This window comes from Paracoccidioides lutzii, assembly GCF_000150705.2.
Source record: "Paracoccidioides lutzii Pb01 unplaced genomic scaffold supercont2.9, whole genome shotgun sequence".
In the NCBI taxonomy this organism is placed as follows: Eukaryota; Fungi; Ascomycota; class Eurotiomycetes; order Onygenales; family Ajellomycetaceae; genus Paracoccidioides; species Paracoccidioides lutzii.
The window spans coordinates 267,959-289,011 of record NW_015440955.1 but is presented as its reverse complement, the minus strand read 5'-3'; the positions used below and the strand labels follow the sequence as shown (position 1 = coordinate 289,011).

Below are 21,053 nucleotides of genomic sequence, written 5' to 3'. Positions count from 1 at the left end.
GGGGAGGGGGGAGGGGGTTTGGGTTGGGGGTTGGGGTTGGGGTTGTATGTATCCGGTATTGGGGATAAAGTATTGGACGGTCGTAAGGAGGAGGAGGAGGAGGAGGAGGAGGAGGAGGAGGAGGAGGGGGGGGGGGTATGAAAAAAGTAAGTAAATAGCGGGTTGCTCTTTGGGATGCGTTGCCAGGGTCCAAGCACAGCAATATTGTCTACTACTACTACTACTACTACTACTACTACTACTACTACTACTACTACTACTACTACTACTACTACTACTACTACTACTACTACTACTACTACTACTACTACTACTACTACCACCACCACCACCAGAGAACGCACGGAGTTGCTCCGCATGAATATTTAAGAGACAAGCGGGGTTTTCATCTCCCCCGCCCCATCTCTGTCCTCTTTTTTCTCTTTTTTCCCTCTTTTTATTATCATTCTGTATCATCAGCTCTGCCCTACTAACAGCCCAACACCGACCCACGGGCCAGCGGGGGTGCGGGCTGCCCAGGCATACCTGGACACATAGGGGGGGGAGGGGTTGGGTTGTGCTCTCTCCCCCAAAGTATACTTACCTAATATCTCTTCTAATATCTTCTATGCAGAGTTACCAGTTGGTAGCTGCTTTCATATCCGGTAACCGCATCCGCACACAAGAACGGCCGGATTGGAAATCCGTGAAAATGCATGTGTTCCTACCGGTCTTGCAACGCACATTCTTTTTTTGCTCGTTCTGAGTTTTCCTGAGCGGGAAGCCGGGGCGAAGGGTCGTCCGCGCTGGCCAATCACACGCCGCGCAGCCGGCACACGCTGCACTAACGTTCCCTGTCCAGTGGCTCGGAGCAAACCCCTTGGCGGGTTAGCCGGGTGGCGGCTGCTGACTCAGAACTCAGTCCTTGCCGGCACTAACTTAGTGGTTGCTCCTCTAGCCTATTGGGGAACCGCTGGGTGCCCCGTGCACGCTGTCCGGCTTACTAACCCACCGCCGTTTTTCCCGTTTAGGACACACGAAGCCCGTACGTCGCCCTACGTGGCCCCACGGGCAGTTCCAGCCGGGGTTTGGCCGATCAATCTGCAACCTCGCCGACCAAACCGCTGCTGGACGCAACCCCCAAACGCGGCAGGCAAGTGATGAGATCTGGCCAAGACCGGGAAGAGGGGGAAGAGGAGGGAAGAGGGGGCCGCCTGCGCATCGCTCATGACGACGACGACGACGACGACACAATTTGGCCAGTCAACCCGGCATCAGCCAGAATAATGCAAGCCCGCCGAATGCCGCAACACTCCGGTGCGCTCTGCAGGCCCTGGTCTCTCCCATCCGTGCATGAGTAGCTACTCCCCTGAAGACCACTCCGCTGTCCACTGTCCAATGCCACTGGCAGGAGACGCACCAGTGGCTGGAAAAGTCTTCGTCAACTTCCACACCGTATGACGTACGCAGCTGAAAACGGAAAAGCTGCACACGATCAGCGCCTATATATAGAGATATGTATATATATATATATATATATATATATATATATAGAGAGAGAGAGAGAGAGGAGGGGGGGGGGACAATGAGGACGAGTCTCACCGTCTGTATAGGTATAGTTCCCCCGGCAAGAATCCATAGTGCATATCTTACCCAATTAATTCCACTGGGGGATCTCAGGTGGGTCCGCGGGTCAGATTTACGTTTCTGCGCCGCCAACCGGACCTGAATGAACGCGGGGGTTGAGCTGAAGGAATTTTGCTCCGTGCGGAGTAGATACACTAGCTTCAGCCGTGTTTCATCCACAACATCGGCAAATCGACCCCAGAGGTTGATTTACTGGGGGGCCGGGGAAGAGTGTCGTACTGAGGAGGATATCTCAGATAGCATTTATAGTTTATACACATCTTCCTCCCGCGGAAGAACCTACGTTGCGTTGAAATCTGGCAGACTAACAAACAGTACACACGGGAGACCGCCCCTTTTCTCCTTTCCTTTCTCCTTGCAAGAAACACCCAAAATGTATATATATCTACATGTATATGTGTAGATGCACTACACTGCACTGCATTGAGCAGTTTCATCCATGGAATAGAGCAGCAAGTGTAGCAATGCTGTCACCATGCAAGCCCGGCTGGAAACGCAAGGCATGACGAAGCAAGGACGCGTACGAGCCTCCATCATCTTGCTTTTCATATGCCCAGGCCCTGAGCTCTAATATGGATAAGATATGCATGTGCGTGTGCGTGTGCGTGTGCGTGTGCGTGCGTGTGTGTGTGTGTAGCATTTCTGAACTTCATATGGTTTCATATGGTTTCATATGCGCTTATGTCCCACGGGTACGACTTATATTAGGAGCGTCAGGTGAGAAGGGGAGAGGGAGAGAGGGAGGGAGGGGAAGTGTGTTGGCACACATGTAGCACGGCACCGATGCATACATAACGGCCATATATATGCTAGGCCTGCCTTCGTCTAGATGTTGATTACCGTTCACGCGGGGATCAAATCATCCGGACAGATGATCTGGCGAAATGCACAGGTGTTATGCGTAGACACAGATAAACTGAGAGACTGCATGGTATAACCAAACAACAACTAATAATAATAATAACAATAACAATAACAATAACAATAATAATAATAATAATAATAATAATAATAATAATAATAATAATAATAATAATAATAATAATAATAATAATAATAATAATAATAATAATAATAATAATAATAATAATAATAATAATAATAATAATAATAATAATAATAATAATAATAATAATAATAATAATAATAATAATAATAATAATAATAATAATAACAACAGAGGGACAGACATATTATGTCGTCACACTCTATACCGATGGGGCAAGCATTTACCTCCCATGCAAGAATCATTAACAGATGGGATATACCCATCAACCCCACAGTGGAAAGATGAGTCGGACAAAGACAGACCCTAGCTTCGTATATGCCTTCAGTTCTCTCCAAATCGGCCAATACAACGCCGACGCATTCCCAAGGACATGACATGCATATATACCACTCTCCACACCACCAATCCCCTACCACGAACTCGCTCTCTTCAGAAACCGGAACTCCCCCTCGCCCCGCTCGAACCCCTCCCCCACCTCCTCCAGCACAAAAGTCAACTCCAGCTGCCGCGCGATCTCCCGCACGATCTCAATCGCACCGCGAATCTCTTCCCCGCTGACGCTGAGGTTCTTGCAGCCGAAGAAGTGACTTTTATATATACATATATATATATATATTTGGAATTGAGAAGTTAGTTGGGGCTTATTATATTCTTACTAATAAATAAATAGATAAATGAATGAATGAATGAAAAAAAAAAAAAAAAAAAAAAAAAGGAGGTGAGGAGTAAATAAATAAAGAAATAAAACTCACCCCTTCGCCTGCGGCCCAACACCATCCGCCAAACAACACGCAAACTCCAACAGAACCGTCTCGCGCCCATCCAAAATGCTCGTCTCAGCCATCAACTCGCCGTAGATGCTCGAGATGGCGAAATAGCTCAGGTCACCTGCCGAACTCGCGCCCATGGACGCTAGCACGCGCTCCGTGTGGTTTGCGTAGATCTGGCTGAAGAATTGCTTGCCGCGGGCGTAGCGGGATTCGGAGGTGGGAAAGGTGGAGAGCGTGCGCAGGGGTTTGTCGGCTTGGAGGGTTGCGAGGACTGGGTTGCTGGTGGTGGACAGTGATGCTTGCAGGGCGAGAAGGGCGTTTATGCCCTGTTCAACTTATTATTATTATTATTATTATTATTATTTCCGAGTTGGGGGGAAAGTGGGTTTTATGTATGTAGTGCTTGCCATCAAATGTGGATGAGGGAATAAGAATGAAGAATGGGGGTACGCTGAAAGTGAACTTACCCGCGGAAACCCAACCAACACACTCGCCTTCAGACAGCTCTCCCTGATCCGTCGGGCGATCCCAAGCTGTCTTGACCTGGCATCATCGCCAGCTATGTCATTTCTGCTCTCCCTTTCACCTTCACCTTCGCAGCGCTGGCTGATATACTTCCATAGCTCACCCACGGCGGCTTCCTTGTGGAACGCTAGGAGCGAGGCGGCTGCGACGATGAACCAGACGGAGTTTATGCCGGTGGGGCTTTGGTTGGGGATCAAGGCGGCGAGGCGGTCAAAGTCAATGGAGAATTCAGTGCCAGAGCGCGGCGAGTTGGCATCTTGGTTTATGTGGCTGTTATCGGTGTCTGGCGGTGATGGAGACGATGAAGAAGAGGAGGCGGAGAAGGAATTGGAAGAAAAGGGGCTTGAAGTTGACGTAGAGTATGATCTCCGTTGATTCTGGAATGCAGGCAAGCCTTGTATCCCTGAGCTAGCCAGGAGCGGAGAGGGGAAGCGGACGTTGGCCCGTGGTACACCCGCTGGTGACGGGAGCCGGGTCGCTTGCCGATCCGATCCTGATTCCAAACCTGATTCCGGGGCGGCAGACGATTCAGCTTCTCCTTGGACCCCTGATCGGGACATCGAGACGCTGGAATTGCCGAAGGACCCGAGACATCTCCGTGTTCCTTTTCTACTTGCGCTGCTGGTCCCACCAGCAGCAGCAGCAGCAGCAGCAGTAGTAGTAGCAGCAGCAGCAGCAGTAGTAGCAGCAGCAATAACACTATCCATTCCCACAGCAGCTCCAGCCATCAAGCTGTGATCAGAGCGCAGTGGCACAGACATGGGAACAGAGTTATAGACATGCCCATGTACAGATCCATTAAGAAGATCATTACCCACAGCCGACACCGTAGTGCCAATCACCCTTCTTTGCCTTTGGTCCGTCCCCTGTAGCAGCCGTCCTCCAATGGATATGGCATTGGCATGCAGAGACGTGGACGGAGCCCGAAAGAGATAGGAGCGCATCGTCGAGCTAGCAATGTTCCAGCAAGGCCAGACCCAAAGACCAGCGCAAAAATACGTATATCCCCCGGAGAAAAATAGGGAGTTAAAGTGAGTAAAACTGGATCGGGCGACGGGGCTTTTCTCCCGCCGATTCCTTGAAATCGGGGACCGACGTATCCCTCCCCTCCACCCGAGTCCTGCTTGCGGAGAGAGGGGGATGTCGATCAGGGATGGGAAGATCGACAGCAAAACAGGACTATCTCATGCACATGAAAAGACGGCCGAGAAAACAAAAAATAAATAGTAAATGCGATGGAATATCACCACGAGGGGGACTTTTAAAAACACTTAAGTGGATTGCGATTCGATGGCCCGGCTTTTCTTGCGCCTTGTTTGGGCAAACGAGGTTTAAACATGCCGAGACGTGTTCGGCTGCTCGGTAATGCCAAGCCCGGCTGATCGGGAGAGCTGAGTCAGGCTGAGCGAGCCTCTTTGCGGAAAACACGCAGTTATGTATGTAACTATAACCAGGCGTAGGAGACCGGTTATTAATTTCCTTGTGACACTGTAGTTGGTTGCATTGATAGGATACATAGATGATGTATAGATTTAACGGATTTGGTATGTATGTACAGTGTTTAGATGCAGGTTATATACAACGGACGGATGCAGAACAGGTAAGGGGGGGAAGCTAAAGTAGTGATAAAAAAAAGGAAGAGAAAAGAGAAAAAAAAAAAAAAAAAAAAAAAAAAAAGGGGGGGGAGGGGGTGTGAAACTCTAAAAGAGATCTCTATCAAGAAGTGTAAGAGGGGGATAAAAATACACAGTGAATTTCTTAATGCAGATGGAGAGAATGTAAGAAGGGTAATGTAGAAAGCAACCTGGAAGCGGAAAAGCAGGAAACCAGGGGAGGGAAAAATGAAGCCGAATCGTCTATAACGCGGATGCAGTGTCTCATGCATGATCCGGCCAGTACGACTTGATGATCTCCTTCTTATTCACCTTGCCCATCGCATTGCGATCGATATGGTCAACAAGCTTCAGGACGGTCGGAATCTTATAGGACGCCATCTCCTCCTTCAACTGTGTACGCAGAGGTACCAACTCGAGCGGAACTGTCTTTACAGTGTAACAGAGCAAATCAGCATCCAATCCATCACACATAGAATCAAAATATGAAGTGAATAGAAAATGGAAAAGGAAGTCAGAGCGTTAAAATATGTCTATATAAAAATTAACATACCCCAGGTCTCTGCTTAACAACTGCAGCAACCCTCTGCCCCCATTCCTCATCGTCAAGTCCCACAACGACCACCTCCTGAATAACATCCAACGCAAGCATCTTCCTCTCGACCTCCAGCGCCGAAATCTTGAACCCTCCCGATTTAATAAGATCAACCGACGCCCTTCCCTGAATAAAATATGCACCCGTCCCATCCCTCTTCGCCACATCGCCCGTCTTAAACCAACCATCCCCCGAAAACTCCCGCACGGTCGCCTCAGGCTTCCCCCAGTACTCCAAGAACACATTCTTCCCCTTAACCTCAATCATGCCCGCCTCCTCGTCGCCATCCGCCAAAACCCTACCCGTATCCCTATCCGTCAACCGCACCTGCACGCCCGGCAATGGCCACCCCACGCTCCCATCAATCCTCGTCTCAACATCTAACCCACAGCTGATCCCCATCCCAATCTCCGTCATCCCATACCTCTCCAACAACACCTGCCCCGTGATCTCCGCGAACTTCGTCTTGATGGGCGTAGGCAGCGCAGCGGAACCGCTAACGACTAACCGTAACGCCTGCGCGCCGCTCCTTGCGTTCTTCTCCAACTCTGTCGATCGGATGTGCGTATCGAAGTAATCAACCAGCCGCGAGTAGACGGTGGGGACGGCGAAGAACATCGTCGACGAACCCCTATCGGACCATCGTTCCCATACCAGACCCGGGTCGAAGCTGGGGTGCATTTCGACCGTTGCGCCGCTGAGGAGGGAGGCTGTGAGGCCGTTGATGATGCCGTGGACGTGATGGAGGGGTAGGACGTGGATGAGGTGGTCGGACGGTGTATATTGCCATGCCTGGGCCAGACAGGTGGATTGAAAAGTTATGTTTTTGTGGGTTGTGACGCAGCCTTTGGGGTTTGAGGTTGTTCCGGATGTGTAGATAATTAACGCCCGTCTGCACTGGGAGAAGGGGGCGTGAAAGGGTGGGAGAGATGGTGGGGGGTTGGATTCGGTGTATGGGGTAAGGTTGAAGAACGGGATGTGCGGGGTGGATTTTTGGAGGGCAGCTTTTAGGTGGGCGAACGATGGATGCAGGATTATCAGGGATGGCTCTGAGTCTCTGATTGTATATACGAGTTCCTTTGGCGGGTGGGTTGTGCCTGTATATTATTTTGCTTCAGGGTTGGAATGAAGAATGTATACATATGGACATTTTGGAATAGATAAGCAGAAACGTACACAATGGCACGCATACGCCGCCAGCAGCCCATACCGCCCATTGACACACAACATAGTCATATCCCGCGGGTGTCAGAAATGCAATGCGTCTCTCATCCAAATCTCCCTCGCGCTCAGGTTCCAACGTCTCCAGAATCAGCTTCTTGAAGGCGGAAACATCCGCCAGGAGCTGTGTGTACGTGAAGCTTTGACCTTTTGTCCTATCGATAATTGCGATTTTGGCAGCATCTTTGCATGCATGGGTCTGCGCAGCCACAAAGAGAGGAAACGAGGGTATAGAAGAAAGCGCCAGTAGTTGATCCCTTCTTTTGGAAAGCAGCAGCTCTTGTCGCTGGCGGTTTCGGAAGAATTGGAATGTGAAGTAGGGTATTGAGAAAGCTGCAGCGGCCGAGAAAGAGATGAGAGCCCAGTTCTGCTGACGATATATTGAGAAAGTGACTAGGCACATTCTTCTTATTTAAAGAATACTGTCGTTGTTGTTGATGTGTCTGTCTACCGTAGCCCTGGAAGTCGACGGCCGTCAGTCACCTTTTTTTGACCGTGGCCCGTTGCCCAACGATCTTCGTTCGTCTGAAGAGGAATCCACTTTGTTCTCCTACTTCAAGATGTTGAAAAGACAAAATAAATATGATGAAGTTACGTTTTATGTGTAATTTGAGAATTATTATTTTTGAGGTTCTTGCGCATTTTGTCTGGTTTTTGAATGTTTTTTTTTTTTTTTTTTTTTTTTTTTTTTTTTTTTTTTGAATGTGCCACCCCGATGAAGTTGCTGGCGGCGATTGTTTGCTAAGGGTTCTTAGCTTGAGAGTCTCAGCCGCGGTTCCGTCATTAAATGGAGAATGGAAATTATCCATGGATCGAATGGATCTTTGCCAGATTTGTTCGGTGCGCAGGAATAATTCCCGGCGAGTTTGCTGTCAGTATCGGATGGCGGCAGTGTGGGGGTGGAGGACGCAAGAATAGATCGTCATCATCTCCATTCTCTTAAGCTCCAGCTCCATCCGTCACGGGCCATCGTCATTCAGACACAGCATTGTTGCGTCGCACTGGCTCTGTTCGTCAGGCAACAACCAGCCTCAGGCAGAGAGGCCAGCCCCAGGACAAAGAGCGGCGGGCAGAAGAGCGACAAAAACGGAATCCCTCCAGGCCTCTTGGACTTCCAATTCAGCATCACCTGCAGAACTCCGATATGGCCAAGGTCAGTTTTGTGGTACAGTTACAAATTCAACGCTGCTGCTAGGGCCGGCGGAGCGGCAGATGGGCTTGGGAGCCTGCCACAGAGGCTGCAAAGTGGGGTTTTGGGTGGGCAAGACACTACCAGCTCCGACGGTCATATACAATGGAAAAATTGGAATAATAAGGAGGCTTGAATTGCCGAGTGATTGGCCAGTGGTTTGGTCTGGAAAAGTGGCCATTGGCCGCAACCGCAGAGAGGGATCATCCCAACGGCGTCTTTCCAAGAGTGGTCCTGGTGGTGGTACCTTGCTGATGCTTCGGTCTCTTGATTCGGGATTGTGGTTCGTTAAGGAACGGGAGCCAGCGAAAGCCACCAATATAACAATCTAAACAAAAACAACATTATCAACGAATCCCGGCATCCCTACGATCAACCAGCATAATACTGCAATTCTTCCAGGTTCTCCTGTCCTCAACTAAGCCAGATTCGCACACTCTCCCGCTGCTGTCAGCACAACCCGCGCGGAATCTACTCCACCCCAGCTCCAAACAGTCCACCCACTTCCTACCGTAAATTTTGTATCAAGCTATGATTTGATCAAGGGGTTGTTCTGCTCTAAGCTTTTCTTCTTTGGTCTATTGCTAACGCTCAACATGCGGGGTTGAGCCTGCAGCAGACCACATCCATCGACCAAAACTCTACTGGTTTTATCTACATGGATGCAGAAATGTCCAGGATATGAAAACAATAAAAACAGGAATAAGATCTGTTATCGGCGCCTAAAGAAAAGGGGATTGTCATTTTTATCGCGCGGGGTTGAAGAGTCGAGACTTTGGACTAGATGGGGGGCTTCACTGTTGCATGCATGATTGATGTTTTAATTGTATCTGAGCTCCCTTGATTCACGTTTAAATACTTTGCAGTCACCCGTCCCACGCCCAGTTCCCACTGAACTGTCGGATTTTATCTTTCCGAAGTTGGCTTACTGGCGGGCGTCATTTCACTCTTCAGTTTCTCATATTCAGTTGGTGAACCGACGACGTTATAGCCATCTTTCCATCATGGCTGATACCAAGAACATCGAAAGCGGCACCGTCATCTCTGCAGACACCAGCAAAGAGGCCGTTGTCAACAGCAAGGGCATATTTCCCGAGAAGGGCGCTGCTGAGAACCGAGACTATGCTGGTGCTGTTGCAAAGACTGATCCAGTTGAGATCCGCCTGGTGCGGAAGCTGGATTATCGGATCATGGTATAATTATATATTTGCATTTACATTTGCACATACACTCATATTAATCTCTATTTATATTCATTTCTGGTCTTATATCGAGATCTAATACTCGTCCATCTATACAATTACAGCCAATCCTGGTCGTCATGTACTTCCTCAATTATATCGACAGAAACACTCTCGCCCAAGCACGGCTGGACGACGTCGAAAAGGAGCTGGGCATGGAGGGCGAATTCCAGTTTAACACCACCATTTCCATCCTCTTCGTCGGTTATGTTTTGATGCAGATTCCCAGTAATATGTTGATTACAAGAGTCTCGCCAAGTATCTATATGAGCAGCTGGATGGTGGTCTGGTCAATCGTTTCAGGTCAGTGACACCCTAAAATTAGGACGAAGAATTAGAGAAAAATTTCGAATACAGCGATTGAACTGAATTAAACCGAACCTTTTTATTAGCATGCACTTCGTTGGTCCAGTCCTACGCTGGTATGGTCGTGTGTCGCTTTTTGCTGGGTGTGACCGAAGCGCCAGTATGTTACATGTCCCTCGATACAAGTATACGGATTTATATCAAAATTATACGTGAAGGCTGAAGAGGTCTAACGAGAACTATGTAGTTCTATCCCGGGGCAACATATCTTCTGGCCATCTTTTATACTAGAAAAGGTTATTCATCCCCAGTTCTCCCTTGTGCCTACCAGACACTAAACCTCAAATGCAAATTTGCCAACAGAGGTCGCCTCTCGAATAGCTGTTCTGTACTGTGCCCAGATCCTCGCAACAGGGTTCGCCGGCCTGATTGCTGCAGGAGTCTTCAAAGGCATGGACGATGCGCGGGGCCTGTCTGGATGGAGATGGTAAGTTCCTAAAACACACACACACACACACACACATACCCTCCCACCCCACCCCCAACACCTTGCTTTTTTTTTCCCGGTATATCTCTCATACCTAAGAAGCCAATCCAGCTAATGCTGCTCCTTTCCTTCCCTTGTTCGCTAGGCTGTTTATCATCGAAGGCTGCATCACCACTACAGTCGCACTGATAGGCTTCTGGCTCTTACCAGATACGCCCCTTACTACCCGCTGGCTCAAACCAGATGAACGTGAACTCGCCCATGCCAGAATCGAACGGGACAAGATGGGCCAGATGGGCGAAGAGAGCTCTGTAATGGAAGGCCTGCGCCAGGCAGCCAAGGACAAACGAACATGGATTTTCAGTTTGATGCAGAATTTCCACCTGGCTGCTTGCGGCTTCAATAGCTATTTCCCAACGTAGGTTCTATTTGGCATTTTTCCCTTCAATAACCCGCCTTTTATGAGTTTCAAGAAACCACAATTCTAACCCAAGAAACCCCACGCACCAGCGTCGTGAGAACCCTTGGGTTCCCTAAAACTGAAACCCTCCTCCTAACCTGTCCCCCCTTCATCTTCGCCGCCTGCTCCGCAATCTTCATGGGCTGGTCCTCCGGCCACTACCACGAGCGCACCTGGCATATAACCATTGGCCTTTTCGTTGCCATCGTAGGCTTCGTCATCGCCTGTTCAACCCTAAACACTGCAGGGCGCTATATCGCCTGCTTCATATTCCCCGTAGGTGCCTACTCGGTCAACTCCGTGATTATCGGGTGGGTGTCGTCGACGCTGTCACAGACGCGGGAGAAGCGGGCGGTTGTGTTGGCTATGCATAATGTCGCGGGGCAGATTGGGTATATATATGGTGCGTATATATGGCCGAATTATGATAAGCCGAGGTTTGCCATTGGCTTTGGGGTTTCGGCTGGGCTTGCGTTGGGGGCCATTGGGTGTGCATGGTGGATGAGAGCAATTTTGCAGAAGGAGAACAGGAGGTTGAAGGAGAGCGGCGGGGGTGATGAGATTAATTATTATGGGTATTGAGTTGGGGGATTTTTGTGGATGTATTTTATTTTCGCCACTTGGTAAAGGTAAAATGTATGTATGTTGGATATTTCATTTCAGACTTTATGGGTAACTAACAGGTAGGGGTGCGGTGGTTGTGATTTATGGATGAGCCAGAGGTTGTATTGATAATAGGGGTTCTTCCCACCAAAGAGGACAACCGATTATATGCCCCCATCCGTCATTTGACGCCTCCCCATGATATGATCATTGTGTGATCGAGCCAATTGAATCTTTTAATAAAGCAGAAAAATACTCCATACGCCCATGGTTGATTAGCGGAGGCTGGAAGTAATTGTATGTTGGTTATGCATATTCTCCTTTCTTTTCTCAACAAAGAGAAAAATATCCCAACAAAAAGAAACAAGGGGGCTTGTTTCTCACATCTTTTATCATACTTAGTTACTACATATAAATGCATGCGCATCATCTATGTTCCAGAAATTGAGTCAAAAGAAGCTTCAAATTTTACCAATTCAACTATATAAGATCAAACACTGCTGTCACTGCTGGTTGATTCCCAAGGGTAATGATCAAGAGGTAACTAGTAATAAGTGTGCAGTGAAAGAATGAGAAAGCGCCAAGGGTAAGCAAGACCTGAAGGACCCCCTCTTAAAATGCAACACTCCTAATTACCAATCACCCACCACAATGTTACAGGTGGTCCGGGAGAGATTAGTAGGAATTAGAGGGTTTGGTGGTATTATTAGGAATTAGGATTAATAGGGGGGTTTTGCGTGTTACGGGTATCTGCATAGGTATGGATAGTGGCGGTGTGTTTTAATGGGGAGTACTGCGCTAACTAGATAGTTGCTAGTTAACTATCCTGGACCGTCCAAACGACTAGGATAGACCCCTCAGCTCAACCCCAACCTCCAACCTCCAACCTCCAACACAACGCCCGCAATCTCTCCTCTAGAGCCAACGGGCCCCATAGGTGATCGCTCAGATTCCCTGCTGCAGCTATTGTCAGCTGTACAGCTCATCACTGCTTTTTGCCCCATTCTCGTTGACTTGTTTGTTTTGCTTCCTGACGTTTCCCACAAACCAGCCATCCCTCAATTTGCTGGTTTTATTTCAGCATGCTTCAGCACAAAACAGTTTCTCATAAACGCATCTCAAACCTACGCAAGGATCTTCCTTTTCAAAAGGAAAAGGAATAAACACTGGTCACAAGAGAAGCATATTCACTCGGCACCTCTAAACCCCTCAAATGAACAGCCAATTAACGCCAGACCGATCAAAATACTCAGCCCAATCCCCATCCTCCTGACTCTCACGTCCCCAAATAGCATCCAACACCCGCAACGCGCCACGGATATTTACCGTCCAGAACCCGCGCCACATTCGATCTAGGAAATCGCGAATCCACGCCCGTTGCTCCGGACACCGGCACTCCGCCCCGGCTATGAAAGTCGGCCACAGAAGACTCTTAAACAGCTCAGAGGAGGGCTGGATGTGTGAGATGTGGTTCAGCACCTCTGTGACCTGTTCGGCGAGGAGAGGGCATTCGTCCGCGGACGGGTGTAGGAGGATCCGTGTTGCGTAGAGGGTTATGGCGATTTTATAAGCAGAGGCGACGTGGAAGAGCGCTTCGGTGGATGAATTGTCTACTTTTGAAGAGGGATGGGAAAGGGCTGTCGTTGCCGTCTGAGGTGGATTCCAATAATTGGACTCCCCAGGGTTTGATGGTGCTGGTGGTGCTGTTGGGAGAAGGCTGTCAAGGTAGTGGTGTTGGGAGTTTGGAAGTTCTGTCGTATTTGTGCCCATTGACTGCTGCATTTCCCGTGCCCACTGCCTTGGATCGAAGGCATTGATCTGAGAGAGGACTGTGAAGATGCCCGCTATTGGTGCTGGAATGCGCAGGGACGAGTCTGCATGTCGAAGGGAGGAGATGAAGAGGATGATGCGCAGTAGGGGACCTGGACACCCGAGCCAGACGTTTTTTTCCGTGTCCGAAAGGAGGCTTGGTGATTTTGTCAGTTGGGATGACAATGGTTCCGACCAAGTTCCGGATGGGGTCAATGTTGAACCCATGATGTCAAAGCTGGTGAATATTGTGTTAACAGGATTTGACATTCCTGGACAAAAAATGGCTCTTATCTATACATACGTCATACATGTTCCTGCCAGGAACATGTTGAAACTATCATAAACCATCCCAGGAAATGTTGACAATCCATCCTCTTTACCCGCAAGATGTCTTCCAAAACGAGACTCAAGCATCTTCTTTGCGCCTTCAACATGCAATTTCCAAGTACCACGGCCCGATTCTACCATATCAAGAACCATAAGGAGAAGTGCGGAAGCGATTGTCGCTTCATCTCCTCTTTTATTGGGATTCGACAGGTTTTGCTCCAGCTCACTAAGCGCCCGTTGCTTGAGAAGCAGCAAATGCTGATATGCAACTCTGACATTTGGGTTAGGCGAGTGCATAAATTCTTCGCCACCATCAGATGAGCTTTTCTGTTTTAAGGACGTGCTGTCGAATGCCGATTGACCAGAATACTGAAGGACATGTAAGTTGTGGCACGCCGCAGTTGCAGCCATTGCAGCACAAAGACCGGGACAAACATTAACCATTCGAAGAAGGAGGCGATATGGGTTTCTGTGGGGGACCTCGAACAGCACCATCAGTGCACAGAATTTACGATCATCTCACACCTTGTCAGCAACGGCACTGTGTTGACGCTTAGCCTTCACCCTTGGGCGGACTCACAATAAGCCAAGTAGTATCGCGATATGCTGTCCAAGCCCTGGAACAGCGGATCTACCAGGTTCAAAGAGATAGAAGTAAGATGGTCATCCACTGCATATATGCATTCATCATTACGGCTCTGCTTTTCCGATTTCGAGCATGAGAGTGTCATTCCATCCTGTTGGTATTCTACATTGGAATCTGAGGTATTGACGGGCTCTGGATGCCCGGGTTGTAAGGATTCCAGACTACCCGACATACCGCAGGGATTGTTTTGCGCCCAGCCTAAGACGCTAGAGGACAAAGTTCTCGCCCGCTGGGATCTCTCCGGCTCAACAGCGCCCCGCACCCCTGAAGTAGACTGACAGTTCTTCCCCGCAACATCACCGAAGGTCAAGCCCATCATCTTCCCCCGACTGGCAACTCCCTGCACCCACGTAAATGGCTTCTTGTACCCTAAGCATGTCTTCTTGGCTCTATGGCACTTTTTGCAGGTTGGAAGCAACCGATCACAGATAACCCGTCGTCGTCGACAGGTATAACACGACTCGCTAGAAAATTTAAGGCCATCGTCGGAAGTTTGTGGTGACGTGGGCAGAGCAGCTGAATGTGAAGGAAGAGGCATGCTGCCTCTACAAGCGACTACATTCTCGCCCATCAAATCCAAATCCAGCCAACAATAATAGTTAACCCTCAAAATACTGGCATCCAGGTAGGGGTCCCTGAAGAAGCAGAATCAAAACAGCTGACCATTGTGGGAAATAAACAGATCTGGTTTTGCGATGGAATGATGGCCGAGGCATGTATTATGGATCCACTGCTTAATAATCGTTTCGGTCCCAGCCAGGAGGGTGATGAAAACGTGGATACCCTATCAGCAACTCCATAATAATAGCCAAACAGCTGCGCAATTCCACTCTAGTAGAACTACGCAGAAATGCTCGGCTACGTCCCGATTGTGTCTTGGCTTCCTCTTCGGGACTAGCCCCATTTGCCGCCAGTGGCTCGCCCTCTTCAACCAGAAGAGCCTCTCAGGGTTCTAGAAGGAGTCTTCGGGCTTGGCTCCAAAGCTTGGTACAAAATGTTGGGTCCCCCCTCTCAGCTTGGCTTCCCTTTTAGGCACTCCTGGCCCTATATCGGGACCACATTGTCATAGCTTTCATCTGAGCCTCCTTTTGGGGATTTCTATTTTACGTTTCTTTTTCGCCCTTCCACTACTGCTATCCCATGCCAAATTGATATTAATATGCCGTACCGCCGTTGCGAGCATGGAAATTTCATCAACCCTTGGAAATCTCTCAATCGTTTAGTTGTACATTCTTATGGTCTAGTTATTCTCTGGTCTTGAGCATTACAACAATGCCTCCAAAAGGGTCGGTATTGTCCCGGATTCCAAGTCACAATGAACGACCGCGCAATGCTACCGAACGGGAAGATGATTTGGAGTCGCACGTCCATCCGACTCGGCAGGACGAGGACACATTGGCAAGTTTGCACCAATGTCTTACGCAGTACTCCGACCACGAACCCATTGAACATGCAGAGCCGCACTCAACTCTTGAAAAATATCTTCGAGAACACCGGGTGAAAGATGTATGCGACAGACCCTTTAGCCGACTCGGGATTTGTTTTAAGAATGTGACCACCTGGGGTGTCCGAAACGAGCATTCGCAGGTGAAGACTTTAGCTCAGGCACTTTGGCGGACGGCAACATTTCAGGACGTGTATGAGTGGACCATCAAAAGATGGATTGCTCCCCCAAAACTTGAAAATAGGAGACCCTTGATCAATGATTTTTCAGGGGTTGTCCGAAGCGGGGAGATTATGCTGTATATACCGTACCTTATCTCATATTTAAGATGCTCAATTATAATGAGTCCACTAATTGACTTGTTGTTTTGTTTTAAGGGTATTGGGCCGCCCTGGCGCTGGGTGTTCGACATTTTTGCGAACCGTAGCCAATCACCACTCCTCCTTTTTGGGCGTGACTGGATCCATTGACTATTCCGGGCTTAAACCAGAAGATATGTCAAAACATTTTAGAGGGGAAGTTGCTTATATCCCAGAAGAGGATATCCACTTTCCCACTTTAACTGTACGTCAAACACTGGAATTTGCATTGGAGAGCAAGACTCCAAAAAGGCTACGGCATAAAATTCCTGAGATCTTGGAAATCTACGGCCGAGTTTTTGGCATATCCCATGTCATGGACACGCTAGTTGGGAACGAATATATCCGTGGTGTTTCCGGTGGTGAACGGAAACGTATTTCGATCATTGAATCTCTTGCAACTGATTCTGCCGTTGGTGCATGGGACAATTCTACCAGGGGTTTGGATGCTGCTGCTGCGGTTGATTATGCTCGAAGCCTTCGAATTATGACGGACGCTTGTGGCAAGGCAACCATCGTGACACTCTACCAAGCCTCTGATGCCGTGTACAAATTTGCAGATAAAGTTTTAATTATAGACGAGGGACGGATGTTATTCCAGGGCCCTGCGAACAGAGCAACATCCTACTTCGAAGACTTGGGGTATAAACGTCACCCCAGACAGACCATCGCAGATTTCCTTACTGGCATCACATCCGCTGAGACTCGATCTTTTCGGGACGGTTTTGAAGCTCGTGCCCCTAAAGGGGCAATCGAATTGGAAAAGGCGTTCAAGGAAAGCAAAGATTTCAAGGTTATCCAGCAAGATATCCGGAATTACGAAGAGCAACTTTCCAGCTCCCGTAAAAGAGTGACGCACCAAGCCAATGACTCTAATTCCACCCTGGCAGACTTCACAACCCTTGCCCGGCAGAAAAAGTCTCGTTTCGTTTCGGCTACATCGGTTTACAACACTTCTCTGGTAAAACAAGTTGTTCTTTGTACGAAACGTCAATGGTGGCTCCTAAAAGGTTACCCTTCGCATTTGTACTTGAAACTGGGTAATTCTATTGTGCTAGCACTTTTGATATCGTCTCTGTTTTTTAACCTACCTGCTACCACTAAGGGTGCCTTCTCCCGCGCGGGTTTTCTCTTTTACAGCGCCCTTACCTTGGCCTGGATCCAATTGGCTGAACTTGAAGACTCCGTTCAAGGCCGTGGCATCATTAGCCGTCAGAAACGGTTCGCCTTTGTGAGGCCGAGCGCCGTTGCCTTTGCTCGTACTTTGTTCGACTTCGTATTAGTCTTTATAATGTCTGTGGTGTTCAACATAATCGTCTATTTTATGGCTGGTTTCAAATTGGATGTGAGTACTCTGAAATCCATGAGCTTTTTTGTATTTCTGGGAAAATTTTGATGTTACTAACACGGCTTGTACTATAGGCTGGATCTTTCTTTATCTTTTTCCTCTTCTCATACCTGTATACTGTTTGCCAGACTTCTCAATTCCGGCTGTTTGCGGCTTTCTCGAGTTTCGAAGTGGCCCTACGATATTGTGGTGTGATATTCCTAATCGCCATTACTTACAGCGGCTACCTGCTCCCATTAAACAGGCTAATTTCTCGGGTGCCTTGGGTTGGATGGATTGCGGTAGGCATATTGAATCCCTACCTCAAACATCTAGTATGCTAATTATTGTCCATAGTACTCCACACCCGTGATATACACCTACGAAGCATTAATAGCTAATGAGTTCCATAATCTTGAACTCACTTGCGATCCCGCGTCGATTGTCCCTTCAGGTCCTAATTATACAAATCCGATGTATCAGTCCTGCGCGGGCGCTGGCAGTGTGCCGGGACAGCTAACAATCAGTGGTGACGCTTATCTTGCAAGCAGATATGGTTTCTATTATCGCAATGTATGGAGAAATTTCGGCATCTTGGTTCTGTTTACCATAGCATACACGGTTATGAATGCTTGGCTTTGCGAGGTCCTGGAATGGGACGACGGTTCTGCTGGCGCTGTTTTATATGGCAAAAAGAGCAAACGACGCCGAAGTGCGGCTGTCAACGATGAGGAGAATAGAGCTATTGATGGCGACCACAAGGCTCCCCCAGAGATGACAGGAACAGATTCCCGCGGCGCCCCCGCCATGAGCATTGCGAAGACGCAATCGACCTTTGCGTGGCGGAAATTGAGATATACTATACGACAAGGAACCTCAGAGAGGGTCTTGCTAAATGATGTTTCTGGATATTGCCAACCGGGGAAACTTACAGCGCTAGTTGGATCATCTGGTGCTGGTAAATCAACATGTAAGGCAATCCTCTCGCTACGTCACTTTTTAGAGTGCTAAACAACTAACACTAACCCCTTTAATAGTGTTGACTGTTCTCACTCAACGCCAGAACACCGGCACGCTGACTGGCGATTTAATGATTGATGGAGAAGTTCCGGACATGACATTTCGTCGGAAAATTGGATATTGTCAGCAGATGGATCTCCAAGACGGCACAAGCACAATTAGAGAGGCTTTTGAGTTTTCCGCATTATTACGGCAGGGATATGATGTTCCGCGACAGGAGAAGCTTGCCTATGTGGACACGATCTTACAAACTCTTGGGCTTATGGAGCTGCAAGATGCTGTGATAGGCTCACTGCCGATAGAGCAAAAGAGACGGACGACCATCGGAGTTGAGCTTTGCGCCAAACCAAGCCATCTTTTGTTTTTGGACGAACCTACAAGTGTAAGTTTTCTATACTGTCATTTGATCACTTGGAATGCTAGAAATAACACTCGTCTTCTACAGGGTCTCGATAGCGAGGGTGCGTTCAGCATCGTCGTATTACTCAGGAAGCTTGCGGATGCAGGGCTTTCCATTGTGTGCACCATCCACCAAGCAAGTCATAAACAGATTGAACTTGTAAGTTATACTCACTCCCTTAATTCCACCAGCCGTTTGCTAACAATTTTTAGTTCGACCGTGTCCTCGCATTGAATCCTGGAGGCAACATATTTTACTTCGGGGATGTTGGACCTTCTGGAAAAACTATATGCGATTATTTCGGCCGTCACGGTATTGCCATCGAACCCGGGAAGAATGTGGCAGACCTTCTTATTGAAGTTGGTGTCGGAGCAATTAAGGTGGAAGGGAAGGAAATGGACTGGAATAACGTATGGAAGAGCTCGCCCGAAGCAGCCAAAGTTGAGGAACTAGTCGACGTTATCTGCTCCAAAAAGGGAAAGGGAATTGCCGTGGACCAAAATGCCGACAAGATGGAATATGCGTCGTCGACATTCGAACAAATAGTCCAACTCACAAAGCGCCTATCTCGGCAATACTGGCGCACCCCTGAATACCCCTATTCAAGACTTTATGCATCCGTCATCCATGCTTTACTCAATGGACTCACCTATCTGCAAATTGGAAATAGCGAGACGGACATGCAATCGCGAGCGTTCTCCTGTTTCTTAATCCTCATGCTTGTCCCGGAATTCGTCAACGGCACCGCGATGAAGTTCATTGAGAATCGCGACATGTGGTTAGAACGCGAGTATCCAAGCCGGATGTATGGATGGTTCAGTTTCTCCTCTGCTCAAATCTTAGCTGAACTACCATATGCGTTTATCGGAGGAACTATTTTCTATCTTATTTTCTACTTCTGCGTGGGACTGCCTCTCGGTACTCCGGCTGGCTATACCTTTCCCATGGTTCTCTTCTTCCACCTTTTCGCGACCTCTTGGGGTCAATGGATTGCTGCAATGAGGTTCGTATCCGAAAACCCTCAGCCCTTTTGTAAACAAACTAACCAATTCTTTCCCAGTACCGACGCTGTCATGGCTGCCAACCTGATGCCTTTCTTCCTGATCATGTGTGAGCTGTTCAATGGCATTCTGCGACCTCAATCAGAGATGCCTGCCTTCTGGGCTTATACCATGTATTACATTGCACCATTTACATACTGGATCGGAGGCATTCTCTCGATGGTCATGAAGGGTGTCAAAGTCACCTGCGACGCGAGTGAATTGATAACCTTCTTTGCCCCTCCAAATCAAACATGCGCAGAGTACGCCGGCTCATGGATTACTTCGGCCCGGGGTTACCTAGCTAACCCAGAGGGCATGGAAAGATGTCAGTACTGTTCGTATCGCTTGGGTGACGACGTAAGTAACTCGCCATCTCCTGTTTATCTCTTTTCTGTTTTATCTTCCACAACTCCAAGTATTGGCTGGGAGGACACATCAAATTCAATCCATTGACACACACGCTAACCGATTGATATCACCAGTTCCTCGCTAAAAATAACATTTCGAGTTCCAACGCCTGGCAATACCTAGGCATTTTCGTCGGCTTCGTGGTTACGAACTACATGATCATATATTTGCTTGTCTACTTCTTCTCCGTGAAGAGGTTGTTCAAAAGGTCCAAATGATCCGAGGCAGTTCGCCTATATATATATATATATATATATATTGTGTCTTGGGGAAATAAAATTTCGCCCTGGAACTCGATTTCTTCTTGCTTTTCTATTGGCGATTATACTATGGTTGGGAATATACCTTAGATTGCATATGTTGACTTTTTATTTATCTCTCTCATCAAGATCATTTGCTGTTGAGTTTAGATTGGGAAACGCATTTCATTGAAGTGTTTTAGAGAGTATGCCCTCAATCTCGTCAGATTCTCATTAATTCTTTCCTTTTTAAATCAAACATCTGACGATATTCATTTTCTAATGATTGTGCATACTCAGCAATACCTCTCCACCTATCCCGGTAGCTTAGTTCAATTTCAATTTGCAAGTCAGCTACAACTTTCAATTCATTCCACCAGCCA

General features: G+C 48.1%; 7 protein-coding genes across 7 annotated transcripts; 4 read left to right on the top strand and 3 right to left on the bottom strand.

Moving 5' to 3' along the window:
- Window positions 1–607: 607 nt before the first annotated feature.
- Window positions 608–1,340, top strand: PAAG_03751 (hypothetical protein; the record flags this gene model as incomplete). The annotated part of the gene is made up of 2 exons (XM_015845053.1): window positions 608–709; window positions 1,011–1,340. The coding sequence occupies 2 exons, from the start codon at window positions 608–610 to the stop codon at window positions 1,338–1,340; spliced, it is 432 nt and encodes a 143-aa protein (XP_015702142.1).
- Window positions 1,341–3,044: 1,704 nt separating this feature from the next.
- PAAG_11739 (hypothetical protein) lies at window positions 3,045–4,874 on the bottom strand (the record flags this gene model as incomplete). Its single annotated transcript, XM_015847330.1, has 3 exons — window positions 3,045–3,222; window positions 3,388–3,731; window positions 3,873–4,874. The coding sequence occupies 3 exons, from the start codon at window positions 4,872–4,874 to the stop codon at window positions 3,045–3,047; spliced, it is 1,524 nt and encodes a 507-aa protein (XP_015703021.1).
- A 933-nt stretch (window positions 4,875–5,807) lies between these two features.
- Window positions 5,808–7,762, bottom strand: PAAG_11738 (hypothetical protein; the record flags this gene model as incomplete). Its single annotated transcript, XM_002794111.2, has 3 exons — window positions 5,808–5,972; window positions 6,097–7,235; window positions 7,315–7,762. The coding sequence occupies 3 exons, from the start codon at window positions 7,760–7,762 to the stop codon at window positions 5,808–5,810; spliced, it is 1,752 nt and encodes a 583-aa protein (XP_002794157.2).
- Window positions 7,763–8,146: 384 nt separating this feature from the next.
- On the top strand, window positions 8,147–8,880 carry PAAG_03749 (hypothetical protein; the record flags this gene model as incomplete). The annotated part of the gene is made up of 2 exons (XM_015845052.1): window positions 8,147–8,280; window positions 8,304–8,880. 2 exons carry the CDS (start codon window positions 8,147–8,149, stop codon window positions 8,878–8,880), a joined length of 711 nt encoding a protein of 236 aa, XP_015702141.1.
- Window positions 8,881–9,552: 672 nt separating this feature from the next.
- PAAG_03748 (hypothetical protein) lies at window positions 9,553–11,624 on the top strand (the record flags this gene model as incomplete). Its single annotated transcript, XM_015845051.1, has 7 exons — window positions 9,553–9,741; window positions 9,855–10,092; window positions 10,182–10,255; window positions 10,343–10,391; window positions 10,459–10,582; window positions 10,728–11,000; window positions 11,093–11,624. The coding sequence occupies 7 exons, from the start codon at window positions 9,553–9,555 to the stop codon at window positions 11,622–11,624; spliced, it is 1,479 nt and encodes a 492-aa protein (XP_015702140.1).
- A 1,230-nt stretch (window positions 11,625–12,854) lies between these two features.
- PAAG_03747 (hypothetical protein) lies at window positions 12,855–14,968 on the bottom strand (the record flags this gene model as incomplete). Its single annotated transcript, XM_002794108.2, has 3 exons — window positions 12,855–13,692; window positions 13,759–14,302; window positions 14,365–14,968. 3 exons carry the CDS (start codon window positions 14,966–14,968, stop codon window positions 12,855–12,857), a joined length of 1,986 nt encoding a protein of 661 aa, XP_002794154.1.
- Window positions 14,969–15,702: 734 nt separating this feature from the next.
- Window positions 15,703–20,649, top strand: PAAG_03746 (ATP-dependent permease PDR12; the record flags this gene model as incomplete). The annotated part of the gene is made up of 9 exons (XM_015845050.1): window positions 15,703–16,172; window positions 16,252–17,578; window positions 17,656–17,862; window positions 17,918–18,530; window positions 18,598–18,962; window positions 19,026–19,139; window positions 19,193–19,983; window positions 20,041–20,380; window positions 20,506–20,649. The coding sequence occupies 9 exons, from the start codon at window positions 15,703–15,705 to the stop codon at window positions 20,647–20,649; spliced, it is 4,371 nt and encodes a 1,456-aa protein (XP_015702139.1).
- Between the last annotated feature and the right edge of the window lie 404 nt (window positions 20,650–21,053).